The sequence below is a fragment of the Gymnoscopelus braueri genome (genome assembly GCF_963280865.1).
Source record: "Gymnoscopelus braueri genome assembly, chromosome: 20".
In the NCBI taxonomy this organism is placed as follows: Eukaryota; Metazoa; Chordata; class Actinopteri; order Myctophiformes; family Myctophidae; genus Gymnoscopelus; species Gymnoscopelus braueri.
In genome coordinates this window covers 9,174,762-9,189,666 of record NC_137622.1, presented here as the reverse complement: position 1 = coordinate 9,189,666, position 14,905 = coordinate 9,174,762, and the positions used below count along the sequence as shown (strand labels likewise).

Genomic DNA, 14,905 nt, shown 5'->3' with positions numbered 1-14,905 from the left:
CCGGGGCCCCGTGCATGTGCCATAAAGATCACAGGGGTGAGGCCTGTCTTTTTGGAACATTTTAGACATGTTGCACAAGAGCTCTTTTTTTATGTGATGTCAGTCCAACCTTAATTGTCAGAAAACGTGTTTTCTACGCTATTATCCGATGTAAGGTGGTGTGAGTGCGTTTGTGTGTGGCGGTGGTGGTGGTGGGGGGGGTGGGGGTAGAGGTTGGGAACCAGAACCACTGCTGTGAAATGTAAATACTGCTTATCTGCTGCTAGGTTTTAGGGAAGGGGGGGTGACATGTACACATGATTTGTGTCTAGTTTCTGTGTGTATACTGTTTGGCTTGAACCACTTACAGTAGTCCCGTAGGGCTCTATACTAACTGTCTTTTCTCTTTTCTGTTATTGTGGGGAAAGCTTTGGCCACAATAACGGATGCTGGGGTTTAAGTGGTTAAGTTAAAACTGCACTTAATCAGCTGGGGTTTCGGGGGGGATGGGGGTGGGGTGGGGCGGTATTATTCATTGGCCTCGCAAGCGTGGTCACAACTCACCATGCCGCACACGGGACAGTTTCATTTGTGCAACGCGGCGAGGAAAAACAGCCCCATACGCTTAGAGGCCGCGGCGCTGAAATATTCAAGTGCTGACACATTAATATCCATTACTGCATACATAAGTTGACAACAAATATTGTGCTTTGTTTCTGTAATGCAATTCCAGCTATATGAGCAGAAAGGAAATAAATGGTATTGGTTGAAAGAAAGTCTATTTAAATGAGGTCAACACACACACACACACACACACACACACACACACACACACACACACACACACACACACACACACACACACACACACACACACACACACACACACACACACACACACACACACACACACACACACAAAGAGCTACCACTTTTTGACACACATAATGTGAAACAAAAATTCAATTTGACATACTGAATGCTGGTCTCCATGGAGAGGATGCTGACTGGCAGAGAGGAATAAAACATGTAGCATTCATTTGATTGACATGACTGAGTCAGTCTGACAGACAGAGAGACACAGGGGAGGGGAAAGAGAGAGAGAGAGAGAGAGAGAGAGAGAGAGAGAGAGAGAGAGAGAGAGAGAGAGAGAGAGAGAGAGAGAGACAGAGAGACAGAGAGATAGAGAGACAGAGAGAAGAGAGAGAGAGAAGAGAGACACAGACAGGCAGAGAGGAGACAGAGAGACAGAGACAGAGAGGAGAGAGACAGAGAGAAGAGAGAGACAGAGACAGAGAGAAGAGAGAGACAGAGAGAGAGAAGAGAGAGACAGAGAGACAGAGATAGACAGAGAGACAGAGACAGAGAGAAGAGAGAGACAGAGAGAAGAGAGAGACACAGAGACAGAGAGACAGAGACAGAGAGGAGAGAGACAGAGAGACGAGAGAGCCTGAGAGACATAGATAAATCCATACATGAAAATAACAAATTGGCTGTCAAAATTGGAGATAAACATACAGACTTCTTCCCACAAGGCAGAGGGGTGAAGCAAGGCTGTAACCTCAGCCCCACCCTCTTCAATATCTATATTAATGAACTGGCATTATTATTAGAACAATCAGCAGCACCTGGTCTCACTCTTACAGACACAGAAATTAAGTGTCTATTCTATGCAGATGATCTGGTCATACTGTCTCCTACTAGAGAAGGTCTTCAGCAAAGCTTGGACATTCTTCATCAGTACTGTCAGACCTGGGCCCTGACAGTGAATATGAAGAAGACCAAAATTATGACCTTCCAAAAACGATCACGGTTACAGAGAAATTACCCAACATTCAAAATAGGTGGGACCCAAATAGAACAAACAAATGCCTATACTTATTTGGGTTTACAAATCAGTTCCACTGGAAACTTTAGTTCAGCTGTGAAGGAACTCAAAGAGAAGGCAAAAAAAAAAGGGCTTTCTATGCCATCAAGCGTTCAGTCCAAATACAAATTCCGATCAGGACATGGCTCAAAATATTTAAATCGGTTATAGAATCCATAGCACTGTATGGCAGGTATGGTATGGGGCCCTTTATTAGAAAGTGATTGGGCAAAGTGGGACAAAAATCCAGTTGAGATCCTGCACGCAGAGTTCTGCAAAACTATTATCCTGGTACAAAGAAAAAGCCCAAACTCTGCATGCAGGGCTGAATTAGGCCAATATCCTTTACTTCTTAATATACAAAAAAGATCTATTAAATTCTGGAGCCATATTAAAAAGAGTGACCCCGCCTGTTACCATTATAAAGCCCTTGCCTGCCAAGAGTTAAACATAGAAAAGAGCCCCTTCAGTCAACTGGTCCTGAAACTAGCTGACCTTTCACCTTCTGATATCACAAACCACAGCCAGCCTCAGTGCAGCTACACTATCACTCAGAAAATTAGACCTAACCAAATTATAACTAAAGAAAAAGAAAAATACATCACTTATTGGAATGAACTTACACAATCACAACACAAACTAGAAACATATTTGGCCTTAAACAGACAGTATACTGTGGCAGACTACCTAAGCACAGTAACTGATAAAAACCTGAGAAAGACATTGACAATGTACAGACTGAGTGATCATAGTTTGGCGATAGAGAAGGGCAGACACAGACAGACCTGGCTGCCCAGAGAGGAGAGGCTGTGCTGTCATTGTGATGAGGAAGCTGTAGAGACAGAATTACACTTCCTAACACAATGTAAAAACTACACAAATATCAGGGAGGAGTTCTTTCCAAAATTTGAAATAAACTGCCCAGAATTCAGAAGTATGACAGAAAGGGAGAAATTACCAATCCTTCTGGGAGAACAGAAAAAATGTGCAGTTTTAGCTGCAAAATATGTCGATTCCTGTCACAAGAAAAGGGACAACAGGTAGGACACAGATATATACCATGTTTTTCTTTTCTTTTTTTTTACTTACCGCACCATCTCCTTTATTTATGTAATTTCATTGATTGTATATTGTTTCATTGATTGTATATTGTTATGTTGTTTATATCATAATTGTAATTGTGCTTTGGCAACACTTGTCACATTTCATGCCAATAAAGCCTGTTGAATTGAATTGAATTGAATTGAGAAGAAAGAGAGAGAAGAGCGAGACAGAGATAGACAGAGAGAAGAGAGAGACAGAGAAGAGACACAGGGAGAAGAGAGAGACAGAGGGGAGGGTACAGAGAGAGACCTCGCCACCATCATCAGAGAGAGACAGAGAGACAGAGAAGAGAGAGACGAAGAGAGAAGAGAAAGAGATTTATACCAAGCTAACCTTTCCTATATTGATGTATAACTATTTCCGACAGAAAATGCTCATTTCTTTCTAGTTTGGTCTTCCCTCTGAGTTGCAATGTAACACAGCTCTGTTTACACATCTTTTTATTCCCATTTAATTGTACATTGTTTTGCTTGTTTTGTTCCACTTTTGCTTTGGCAAGGTAAACGTATGTTTTCTCATGCCAATAAATCTCCGTTGAATTGAATTGAATTGAATTAGAAATTGAAATAGAGAGACGAGATAGAGAAGAGAGAGAAAGAGGAGGACGAGGGGTTTAGGAAAGAGATGGAAAAAAAGGAGGGAAAAAAGAACGAGTGAGTGAGAGATTTTTTAAAGACCGCTTATACTGAAGGGGAAAACAAAAGAGGGAGATGGAAAGATAGAGAGAGGACACAGTCAGAGAGAGAGAGGGAGGGAGGGAGGGAGGGAGGGAGAGAGAGAAATATCCTCCTATCAGCTCAGACGGTTCGCTGTGGTGAAGTGCGGCTGTCTCCTAGCAACCGGAGCCTCCATCTTTTGGCGGTGGCGTAGTGAGCGCCGAGCTGGGGGGGAAGCATATTGTGTCTGTCGGGTGGAACCCTCATATGTCCAAAACTGTTACTTTTCAGGATTCAAATTCAAAAATAGGAAAAATAGCAGATCTACAAGCTCGAAACGCGTCGCTTGTACATCTGCTACTTTTAAGGCTTTTGTGTGACGCTGCAGTATGATCAAGTAATTTACCCCCAAAAAATGAAAAAAGTTAGAATAAGGAGATAAGAGGTTTCTGCCCGGCGACAGCAACACTATGGTTCACTGAGAGGGGAGAACCGAGTCCCACCGCCCGCGTTCACTACATCACCTGTTCACCACCGCTACCACGCACACCGGCCCCCTCTGCTGTCACTCACACACACACACACACATGCACACGCACACGCACACACACACACACACTCTGAATGACAGGCAGATGGTAGAGGGACCAAGGGAAGGAGGGTGAGGAGGAGGAGGAGGAAGAGGAAGAGGAGGTGTGAGGCACACAGAAGGGAAGTATACTGTAGTATAGCTTTGATTAAAGAAAATTACAAAAACAAAAAAAAGTTTAAGTTTAAGTTCCGGACTTGGCGGGGGGTGGGATTGGACGAGCTTCAAAGCGCTTCAGACGAAGGCTGATTGGCGTTCGCTAACAAGGGAGAGAGGCTCCGAGGACCCCCCCCCCACGCACCATGACGCCCACTCACCCTGCTTCAGTTGTCACTTCTCTCTCCTCCCTCCCCTCTCTCTCTCTCTCTCTGCTCCTGTGGGACTGACTAGTGTGGGCTACTTGGTACACAGCTCAGCTTGAGGCATAATTACGTCTAGTAACGAGAAAGTTACAAACTCCCAGACCAACGTGTGCAGGAGAGAGAGAGAGAGATAGACAAGACAAAACAAACAAGAGATTGAGAGAGATTGAGAGAGACAGAGGTTGAGAGAGAGAGAGAGAGAGAGAGAGAGAGAGAGAGAGAGAGAGAGAGAGAGAGAGAGAGAGAGAGAGAGAGAGAGAGAGAGAGAGAGAGAAATAATTATCCACGACGTCCATGAACCGCCAGGCAGTGGGAGCAGTAATTCACACATAATAACTTTAATCAGCACTGTAACCCAATAAAGTATTCAGATTCTTTAGCGAGAATATTTACTATAGCCATGTATAATTCTTTGCAAAAAAAAAAATGTAATAGTTTTTTTTTCTCCTATTGATTAACAATACTGACACTTACTTATGAACAACAGAATTTTTTTTCCAGCTGAGCACTTTTTTTTCAGTGTGAAAGCACTGGCTATGTACATTCTTGATCTTAGTATACACACTCATACAAACTACAGTAGAAGCACACGCCAGAGGCAGAAAACACAGGTTTCCTTCTCTAAAGGGGGAGTGTCAGAGTCAACAAGGCCTCTCTTGCACAATATGTAAACGATAGTACTGTATATCCGAGGTAAACCATGTAAGTAACTCAAATGGCAAACAGAGAGCTCTTGGTATGAGTTTGTGTCTGGAGGAGGAGGAGGGTTATTCACCAGACCCAGTCCTACCGTCTTCATTTCCACGGTTCGCTGGAGCTGAGCGTAAAGTCCAATATGATGAACGGTGTCGAGAGAGCGACCACAGTCAGACAGTTCAATCAGTCATTCAGTTTATCAGTCAGACAGTCAGACAGTCAGTCAGTCAGTCAGTTAATCAGTCGGTCGGTCCCCGGTGAGTCTGGATACAAAAAAAGCAAAGCCACAGCTGAACCACACTGCGTTGTGCCACTGTTTAGAAATTGGAGAAACTGGACGATAATAATAAAATACCATCATTTTGTCACAATTAAAGGCATTTGGAAATCATGTTTTCCCCCAATCTCTCTTTCACTCTCTCTCTCTCTCTCTCTGTCTCTCTGTCTCTCTCTCTCTCTTGGTGATGTTGTTTGTCTTCGTTGATGTCTTCTTGTGTATGTTGTTGTTGTTGTTGTTGTGGATACAGTATAGAAACATTAGAACAAATCAGGATTAAGGAGTAGAAACAGGCAGTCTTTGGTGGGGGGGTTAGGCAGGGTGGGGGGGCGTGTCTCTGTTACCTGCCCCCCACCTCGCTGAGTGTCATGAAGTGGATGTTGGAGGGGCAGTCGGACAGCTCGGGCTGCTGTTCGATGGGGAGGGAGTAGTACCCGTCATAGCCCTGGACCCGCCCCGCCGAGAGGAGCTGCTGCTTCTCCGCCTCGCTCCACACCCTGCTCCCCCCGGCGCCCTCCTCCACCCGCCTCCTCTCCTTCTCCCAGGCCCCCTCCACCGCCCGGCGCCGCGCCTCCTCCCGCACCCTCGCCCGCTCCTCCTCCTCGGTGCCGCCGTAGCGCACGCTCAGGCAGAGCGCCCCCTGCTGCAGGGTGATGTCGGCGAAGCGGCGAGTCCTGCCGCCGACCGTGGCGCTCATCTGCGACACGCTCACGTTGACGCCGCTCTCCAGGACGCGGCCCCCGACCCCGAGCCCGGCCCCGGGGCCCAGGTCCTCCTCCACGGGCCGCGACTGGAGGAAGTGGTGCGTGTCGCAGCCGCGCACGGTGAAGCTCAGGCCGCTCAGGTGCACGGCGCCGTTCAGGATGGCCGCCACGCGCCGGCTGTCCTCGCCGGCCACGCCGATGACCTCGGCGCTGACGCGGCCGCGCGACACGGCCAGCCGCACGCTGGGGCCGAGCAGGGAGGGGCGCGAGGCGAAGGGGGGCGGGTGGGCGGGCCGGCGGCACGCCGAGCCCACGGCCTCCGACACCAGAGGTAACCTCTCCAGAGAAATGAAGCTCCTCAGCTGTCTCTGCAGCTCACACTGGATCCCCAGCACCACCTGAGACAGACGCACACACACACACACACAGGATATAGTAAGTGGGCCCTCAAATAACTGGCAAAACATAAGATTTGAATGATAATGTAGCATTAACATATTAATATATGTAAAAACATCATGGTATTTTGTTCTTTAAAACCTTGAAACATTTATTTGACAGGCACCGCCCACTAGGGCAGCAACAAGGACCCCCACCCCCCCACCCCAGCCTCTCTTCCCCAAACACGGCCATTTGAGTGGGTAAGGACCCTCAGCCAAGCCGGATGCACCGCGGAGCATTCAAACCGCCAGACCTTTTTAATTTGTATCTCTGGGATCCAATCGATCCTCAGTGTCCAAAGAAGTGTACACTCTCAGAGTTATAGACCTCCAAGGGTCCATTTGGTGTCTTAACTATCAATCAATTAGCCAGGGGTCTTTGAGGCTGTCCCAGCCAGGGGTCCCCGGACCCCAAGTTGGGAACCCGCCACGTAAAGGATGCAAAGTCAAAGGATCTATAGTCTGGAACTGTTTTATTGACGTACAGTAGGATGTAGAGCTACTTTGCCTCGCCTTAAAGAGACAAATCCCTTGTATGAGCAAACATACCGGAAAATAAATAGATTTCTGAATTCTAAGTGTTTAGGAGAAGAGGATAAAGGAGGATTTGTAGTGATCTCCTAGGGGAAATTACTTCTCTGCATTGGCTTGCTCCGAATGAGCACAGGGGGGAGCTTTTGGTAGGTTAACCATTTAAACCCTACAGTATATACTTCCCACTACAGCGCATTTTCCCCGCTACAGAAAATCTTTTCACTGAGAAATAGCCGGTCTACAAGCTCACACCGCGTCACAATTTCCTCTGAATGTTCACCTTTCATGGCCAGACACTAGGGTTCATGTGGTTAAAGGGATTCACTTTCAAACAAGGTTGGGGTAATTTTCTTATCCCACGATTTTTGTAACCCATTTTTTCACCAATTGCCTATGTAATACTGGGCGCTACTCTCCCTCTGCCAGCCTAGCCCAGAACTGAGCTCATGCCTCCTTCAATGCATGAGGAGCTAGGCAAGCGACCTCTTATCACCTGACAGGGGGGAGGTTACCCGGTTGGACGTAGCGTGTGGAAGGTTATTCCAACCAGTTCCTTTCCCCTCCATCAGGCGCCCCGGCTGACCAGGGGGAGGCAGTATAGAGACCTGGATTACTGCATGTTTTTTTGTGAGGGTACCTATTATACCTAGGGGACACAGGGAGAACATGCAAACTCCACACAGAAAGGCCCTTTCGCCAACCCCACCTAGTAGTGATGTGCGGGTCGGGTTTTTTCGGTACTTATGCACGGAGGAGAGGACACGCCCCCCAGCGCCCACAGCGCAAAAAATTACTTATTTTATATCTTCATGCACACGCGCCTTGAATTCATGGATTTTTTTGTTGTTGTTTTTGTCGCATTCCTAAGCCAATAATTTGATTACCGGCGGAAAGATGCTAATGTATCCGATAGGAGACACAAAGTAGACTCTTTGTGTCTCCTACCGGAAATACACCCGGTCATCAAATTATTGGCTTAGGAATGCGACAAAAAACAAAACAAATCCATGAATTCAAGGCTTGGGGTGTGTAATTGATAGAAAATAAGTCATTTTTTGGGTGAACTACTCCTTTAAAAACATGTTTGAAGGCCTGGGCCGTAGCGTGACGGTCCAGGCACCCTAGGCTACAATGCCTTGTCAGCCTACTTTCCCTATCCCTCTCTAAATAAAGGCATAACCCCCCCGCCCCAATAAAAAACATGTTTGAAAGTGAAATATCCCTTTAAGTGTCTTGCTCAAGGACACTTAACCAGGCGACACAAAGTCTGGAGGAGCCAAGGATTGAAACAGGGACCTTCTGATTCCCAGACGGCTGCTATACATACTAAGCTACTGCCTTGTCATTTGGCACACTATTTGGAAGTGTTTACTTGACCCATGACCCAGACGTTTGGGCCCGAGCTTTCATCACAGCGTGATCAAGGCTGAGGAAGTAACAAATATATAAGAGAGCCTAAAACGACTGTCAAGAAAAGGCTCAGGAACAGGGACCCAAATGCGCAAACACACACAGTAAACCAATAGCTCAGGTTGAACCAACCTTTACTTAATGAAACCTTTAAAAAACAAACGTTCTACGTTGGGTAGAACGAGGGGAAGCCACACTGGCCAAAGTCACAACAGGGCATACAGACAGGCTAGGGGCAGAGGCCAAGATCGTGACAAGGACTTTAATTAGTGAGTGCATGGGGAATTTTGGCTACTGGATTCTTTTCAAAGCCGTGCACCCACTGATAAAATAACTAGCCTACCTACAAGGACCAGGGCTCTTTTTCAAGTAGGGAATCAGAAAGCCCCCATGGTTTGATCCGGGAGCAGGTCTATGTTCCCCTGGTTCCATGTTCCCCGCTTACCTAACCGTAAACCTAACCCTTGTGGGGAACATAGAACCCGGGGAACATAGGGATGACCCTGTTTGATCCTCGGCTCCTCTACCGTCCAAAACGTCACTTGCAGCAACGACCCAAGCGCCACTGACGTCATTAGAGAGCGCGAGAATTGTGCGAGGGGTAATCTTAATAACGTTTTGGTTCACGTTAGGGATGCCACCGATTATTCGAATATAATTTTTAAAATTCGATTTTAATTATATATATATATATATATATATATATATATATATATTTTTTTTTTTTTTTTTTTTTTAAGTTTTTTATGCCTTAGTTTCAATCAAAATATATGCTAATACTAATAATAGTAATATTATAGTCTTAATAATTGTAAATGGCCACAGTTAAAGGGATATTTCACTTTCAAAAAAACTTTTGGTGATTCTATCATCTACTCAGGCCTTTGTGAACCCCCCAGACAGTTTTTAAGTTGCTCGATTCAGTATTTAGATATTTGATATTTGATTCATTTTATCAGACACGCCCCCTTCCTATACAAACCCATTGTAACTTCAAACTCCATTTTAACCATGATAGATTCATCAAAAACACCCGTCCTTGGTTCTGGTGACTCACCCTGCCCTCCTAATGCGCGAGGGGGCCGTGCTTTTCCGAGAATTCTTTTCATTTATTTTATTTTATTTTTTTATTGAATTTAATTTTTTTCATTTTCCAAAAAAAATATTACAAATAAATGAAAAAAGTAATTGAAAAAACACGGCCCCCTCGCGTATTAGGGGGGCGGTATGAGTCACCAGAACCAAGGACGGGTGTTTTTGATGAATCTAACATGTTAAAATGGAGTTTGAAGTTACAATGGGTTTGTATAGGAAGGGGGCGTGTCTGATAAAATGAATATCTAATATCTAAATATTGAATCAAGCAACTTAAAAACTGTCTGGGGGGCTCACAAAAGCCTGAGTAGACGATAAAATCACCAAAAGTTTTTTTGAAAGTGAAATATCCCTTTAAGTTTTACTGTAAAGTGGAGGAAGCCAGCTGCGCTGTCTGTGCAGACTCAGAGTGCTGCTGCAGCCACACACTCAGGGCCGGATTGGCCGTCGGAAGGACCGGGACTATTCCCGGTGGCCTTTTTTTTTTTTTATCATTGGGGGGGGGGGTTACGGTGCCGTCGAATAATCGAATAATATTCGCCAGGGCTGTCGAATATTCGAATTGGCTCAAGGTCAGATTGTGGCATCCCTAGTTCACGTAATAACCTAGTCCAACCACCAGGGGGCTTGCCAACTCGGACGCAGCGCCAGTCGACGTGCGGATGCTCGGCGTGAGCACTCACCCTGACAGCTTGCTCGGGCCACGCCTCGTGAGAACCCAAGGCCTGGCTTTCGTTGCGCTTTGCCTTGTTGTTGAATCTCAAGTGATTTACAAAAAAAGTGATGCATTTACTGTATTATTTGTATAACCTTGCACATACTGTATACGCAGGACGTCGTGTGAACCCACAACGAGTGCTCCACCAAATAAGGTTTCCTTGGGAATCGCATACACAAGTGAGCAGGACACTTAAACCCTAAACGGCTCCCCTGTGTGCTCACTAGAGCTGCTCACTGCTGGGTCACATGCAGAACAGTAACATCCCAGAGGGGACGCTTTGGGACCCTGGATGTGTGGGATTCTACACATGTGAGCAGGGGTGTCATTTGGGGTCCCAGGGGATGGCACCTGCCACCAGTGCCGGATTATCCATGGAATTTAGTTGTGCTTAAACCCCAAGGCCCGCAGCCTGCAGGGCCCTGTGTGAATTATATATAGATTTTTAAAAACAATACACCGTTTACATTCGTTGCTCATGTGTAGGATATTATAAATAAAGGGACAATGAGATAATTAGTCATATTGTCTGGATGTTTATTTACGATCCAATAGATTTCTTAGTTGTTGTTTTTTCAGTGACGTCATGACGCATAGAGAGTCGTTAACTTGTTGTTCCTCAGGAGCGCGCGTTCATTCGCTGGGCGCGCGAACGCACCTGATATTGTCTGATTAATGTTGAGCTGTTTGCGTTGCTACTTTTGAAGATACTTGACAAAGTATCTATGATTTTTGTTAGTTTTGTAAACACACAGTACTGTTTTAGTAATGGTTTTATTTGTTTTTCAGTAACTAAAATGTTTTAACTACCCTGACGAAGGCCACTTGGCCGAAATGCGTCAGAATTTTCTTTTATTTCTTTCTTTTCCAACTTTTCTTTCCTTCTCCCCCAACCGAGAGTAGCCTTGGACCACCAACACACCACAGTTAAGTGGCCCTTAGCATTTTTTCTTTCTACCGTTTTTCCGTTTCCAAGAGCACCTCGGCTACGCAAACAAACAAACAAACACGACAGCATGCCAGTCCCTAGCTTTTTTAACTAAAATGTTATTTTTCTCCCTCCAATTGTGGAGTTATTTGGTTAGTTTTAGTCAGGGTTCCCACACATTTTTCACAATGAATTTTCAAAAACTTTTCCATAACTTCTCCAAAGTATTTCACCCCATTTCCAGCCAGGCCTATAGCAATCATATGGTGCGATAATGAGGCTCTTACTCCTCTTACTCGATGCACCAAGACAGACTCGAGCAACGGTGTCTCGTAACAAACACAACAGATCTACAAGATACACAACATATCAAGGTGCAACATGTACTGTATATGTTGTAGATCTATTATTTTTGTCACGTGACGTCCTGTATGCATTAGGCCACACCTATTTCACGTAACACTAGACATGTTTTGGGACATGTTTTTTATGAACAAAATGAATAGCCAAAAACATTTAAATCGTAACCAAACATTTTCCAAAACATTTGATTAATTCCAAACCTTTTTCCGGGCCTGGAAAACTTTTTTTTTTAAATGTAAAAATATTTCCAGGAATTTCATGAGCGTGGGAACCCTGCTTTAGTGTAGGCCTACTATAATAACTGCGGTGGGCACCTTGCTGGAGTCCCAGTCCTGTGTGGTGGTCTGGGTGGTCTGCAGTTCGTAGGTCTGCTCCATCCTGCCCACGTCGGGCTTAGGAAATCCTGGAACCACGTTGTGGAGCTGGAACCCAAACAGCTGCAACCAGCTCCCGATGCCTGGACGTGCACGCACGCACACACACACACACACACACACACACGCACGCCCACACACACGCACACGCACACACACACACACGCACGCCCACACACACGCACACGCACACACACCACACATTAAAAAAGCAGAACATTGGGCACATATTCTAATAGTGTGCATGATTGTGAACTGAACAAAAAGGTAATAAGTTGGCTAGAAAGAGACTGTGTACAGCAGTGGTTCTCAACCAGTGGTCTGGGGACCACCAGTGGTCCTTGAGGGAGTTCCAGGTGGTCCCCAGCTAAATGATGGAGAGTTATAGTAACCAAATGGACCCTTATTAGACTTTTAACTCTTGAGAGCGTAAAATGAAACCAAATGGACCCTTATTAGACTTTTAACTCTTGAGAGCGTAAAATGAAACCAAATGGACCCTTATTAGACTTTTAACTCTTGAGAGCGTAAAATGAAACCAAATGGACCCTTATTAGACTTTTAACTCTTGAGAGCGTAAAATGAAACCAAATGGACCCTTATTAGACTTTTAACTCTTGAGAGCGTAAAATGAAACCAAATCATTTCATTTTACGCTCTCAATAGTTACATTATTGTTAAACATCTGCATTACTTAATTAAAGGATTGTTATTTTGATCAACGTTTGCCTGTTTATCTCTCCTATGGTACCAACATCAATACAGCATGGAATTGTGGACAAAATCATATCCAACGATAACAAAATATTCTTTCTGGGTCTGAGAGTCTAAATCTCATCAAATGGTGGTCCGTGGCTCAAATGCCGAATAAATAATGGACCTTGATATGAAAAGGGTTGAAAACCACTGGTAAAATCACAGTGCATGTGGCCAGCACTCAGTGGTAGAGGTACCAGAGGGTCCTGCTGTGGCTGAAAGCGTGACAGACCCACTGAACGTTCCATTATCTGGAGGGACAGATGCAACCCACTCATCCCACCTAATCTATTCATCCTCCCACTGCACCACTGTTCCATCTCTCTCGCTCTCTCTCTCTCTCTCCCTTGCTCCATTTTCAGTTTTTGCCTCTGTGTGTGTGTGTGTGTGTGCGCCTGTGTGCCTGTGCGTGTGCGTGTGCGTGTGTGTGTGTGTGTGCGTGTGCGTGTGCGCCTGCGCGTGCGTGTGCCTGTGCGTGTGTGTGTGTGGGTGGGAGGTGGGCAGGGGGGTTTGGGGGTTTGTGAGTTATAAACAGGAAGATAAGAGGCGCAGATGTCCTTTAACACAATGCTTTGTCTGTCTGTCACGTTTTCTCTGACTGTCAGAGGGACCCGCCGAGCTGGGCCTGTGGTTAGTGGTTGGCACAGTACTACTGACGAGTGGCAACACTCATCTGTACACTCTTGTTTTTCTGTGTGGGTGTCTTCGAGTATAACGTGATTCATACTTCGTCGTACGATTAGCAATCTGCTGTATGAGCTCACAATGCTCACAATCAAGTGTTGCCATGCATGTCCGCTTACTATAAGCGACTTTGGGCTTGTTTTTCTGTAAAGTTGGTTGTAAATATTGGTAAAAGTGTAGTTGCTTATTTGGGCTTGCATCCCAATGTTTTAATTACTGTTTAAGCAATAATTAAGGACCCCCAAATTAATATGTATATGAGAGACCCCCATTTGAAAATATCTTGCGCCAGAGACCCCCATACCAAATATTTCACTTTTATTTCAACAGATTTTTTGAAAATAGCTGATGTGTATAGAGTATACAGAAGGTTTAAAGTGCTCATGTGGCAGGGTTCCTTTGTAGGGTTCTTTTGGGCTTGTTTTCGTAAACCTGGTTGCTTATTTCTCTCGCAAAATCTGGCAACGCAGCTCACAATTAAAATGTGTCTAAGTGTCCAAGTCCATGACTACACCAAGGTTTTTGACTTGGCTAGAGGTGTTTAACATTACCGATTGGAGTTGGGCGCTGACTTTTAATCTGTTTTCCTTGGCTCCAAAAACGATTATTTCAGTTTTGCCTTTGTTTAATTGAAGAAATTAAGGCACATCCAATTGTTGATTTGTTCAATGCATTTACTCAGTGTTTGTATTGGACCATAGTCCTCTAGTGATAATGGTTATGTAGATTTGTGTATCGTCTGCAGACACTTTCTGACAAACCACAAATCATTTTACTAGAGCTTTCCAGCAGAACAGAGAACTGAGAAAAATAAATAAGGAACTGAAATCTCAGCCATATGTATTGGTGTACCATATATAGGTGTAAGTCCATGACTACACCAAGGTTTTTGACTTGCAGAGAGGTTTTTAACATTACCGATTGGAGTTGGGCTCTGACTTTTAATCAGTTTTCCTTGGCTCCATAAACTACTATTTCAGTTTTGCCTTTGTTTAATTGAAGACAATTATCGCACCTACGATGATTTGATTTGTTCAATGCATTTTGTTTTCAGTCAGTGTTTACCATAGTCCTCTAGTGATAATGGTTATGCATATTTGTGTATCGTCTGCATAACTATGGTAGCTAATTTAGTTGTTTTCCATAATCTGAGCAACCTGATGGTGAAGAAAGGGAACTTGGAAAGACACTTGCAGACAAACCATTTGACGAAACATTTCCAGCGGACAGGGAACTGAGAAAAATAAATAAACTTAGGAACTGAAATAAAAAAATAAAAAGTCAAGTCAAGTGCAAGCGCAATCATCAGGATTTTAAGTCCCATAAATATTTTTTGTATTATTGTTTACACTTTTTTCATTCATATTAA

The 14,905-nt window shown here is 44.7% G+C and overlaps 2 protein-coding genes across 2 annotated transcripts in view; one reads left to right on the top strand and one right to left on the bottom strand.

Moving 5' to 3' along the window:
• Positions 1-14,905, top strand: part of apool (apolipoprotein O-like) — a 333,585-nt gene that overhangs the window by 62,553 nt on the left and 256,127 nt on the right. The gene's annotated exons all lie outside the window — the stretch shown is intronic.
• tenm1 (teneurin transmembrane protein 1) overlaps positions 4,939-14,905 on the bottom strand; it is a gene marked incomplete at its 5' end in the record, with an annotated part of 375,941 nt that continues 365,974 nt past the window's right edge. The window contains 2 exons of the mRNA XM_080416925.1: positions 4,939-6,632; positions 12,037-12,179. Coding sequence (XP_080273051.1) covers positions 5,871-6,632; positions 12,037-12,179 — 905 coding nt within the window. The 3' untranslated portion in view covers positions 4,939-5,870. The remainder of the gene's footprint in view (positions 6,633-12,036; positions 12,180-14,905) is intronic.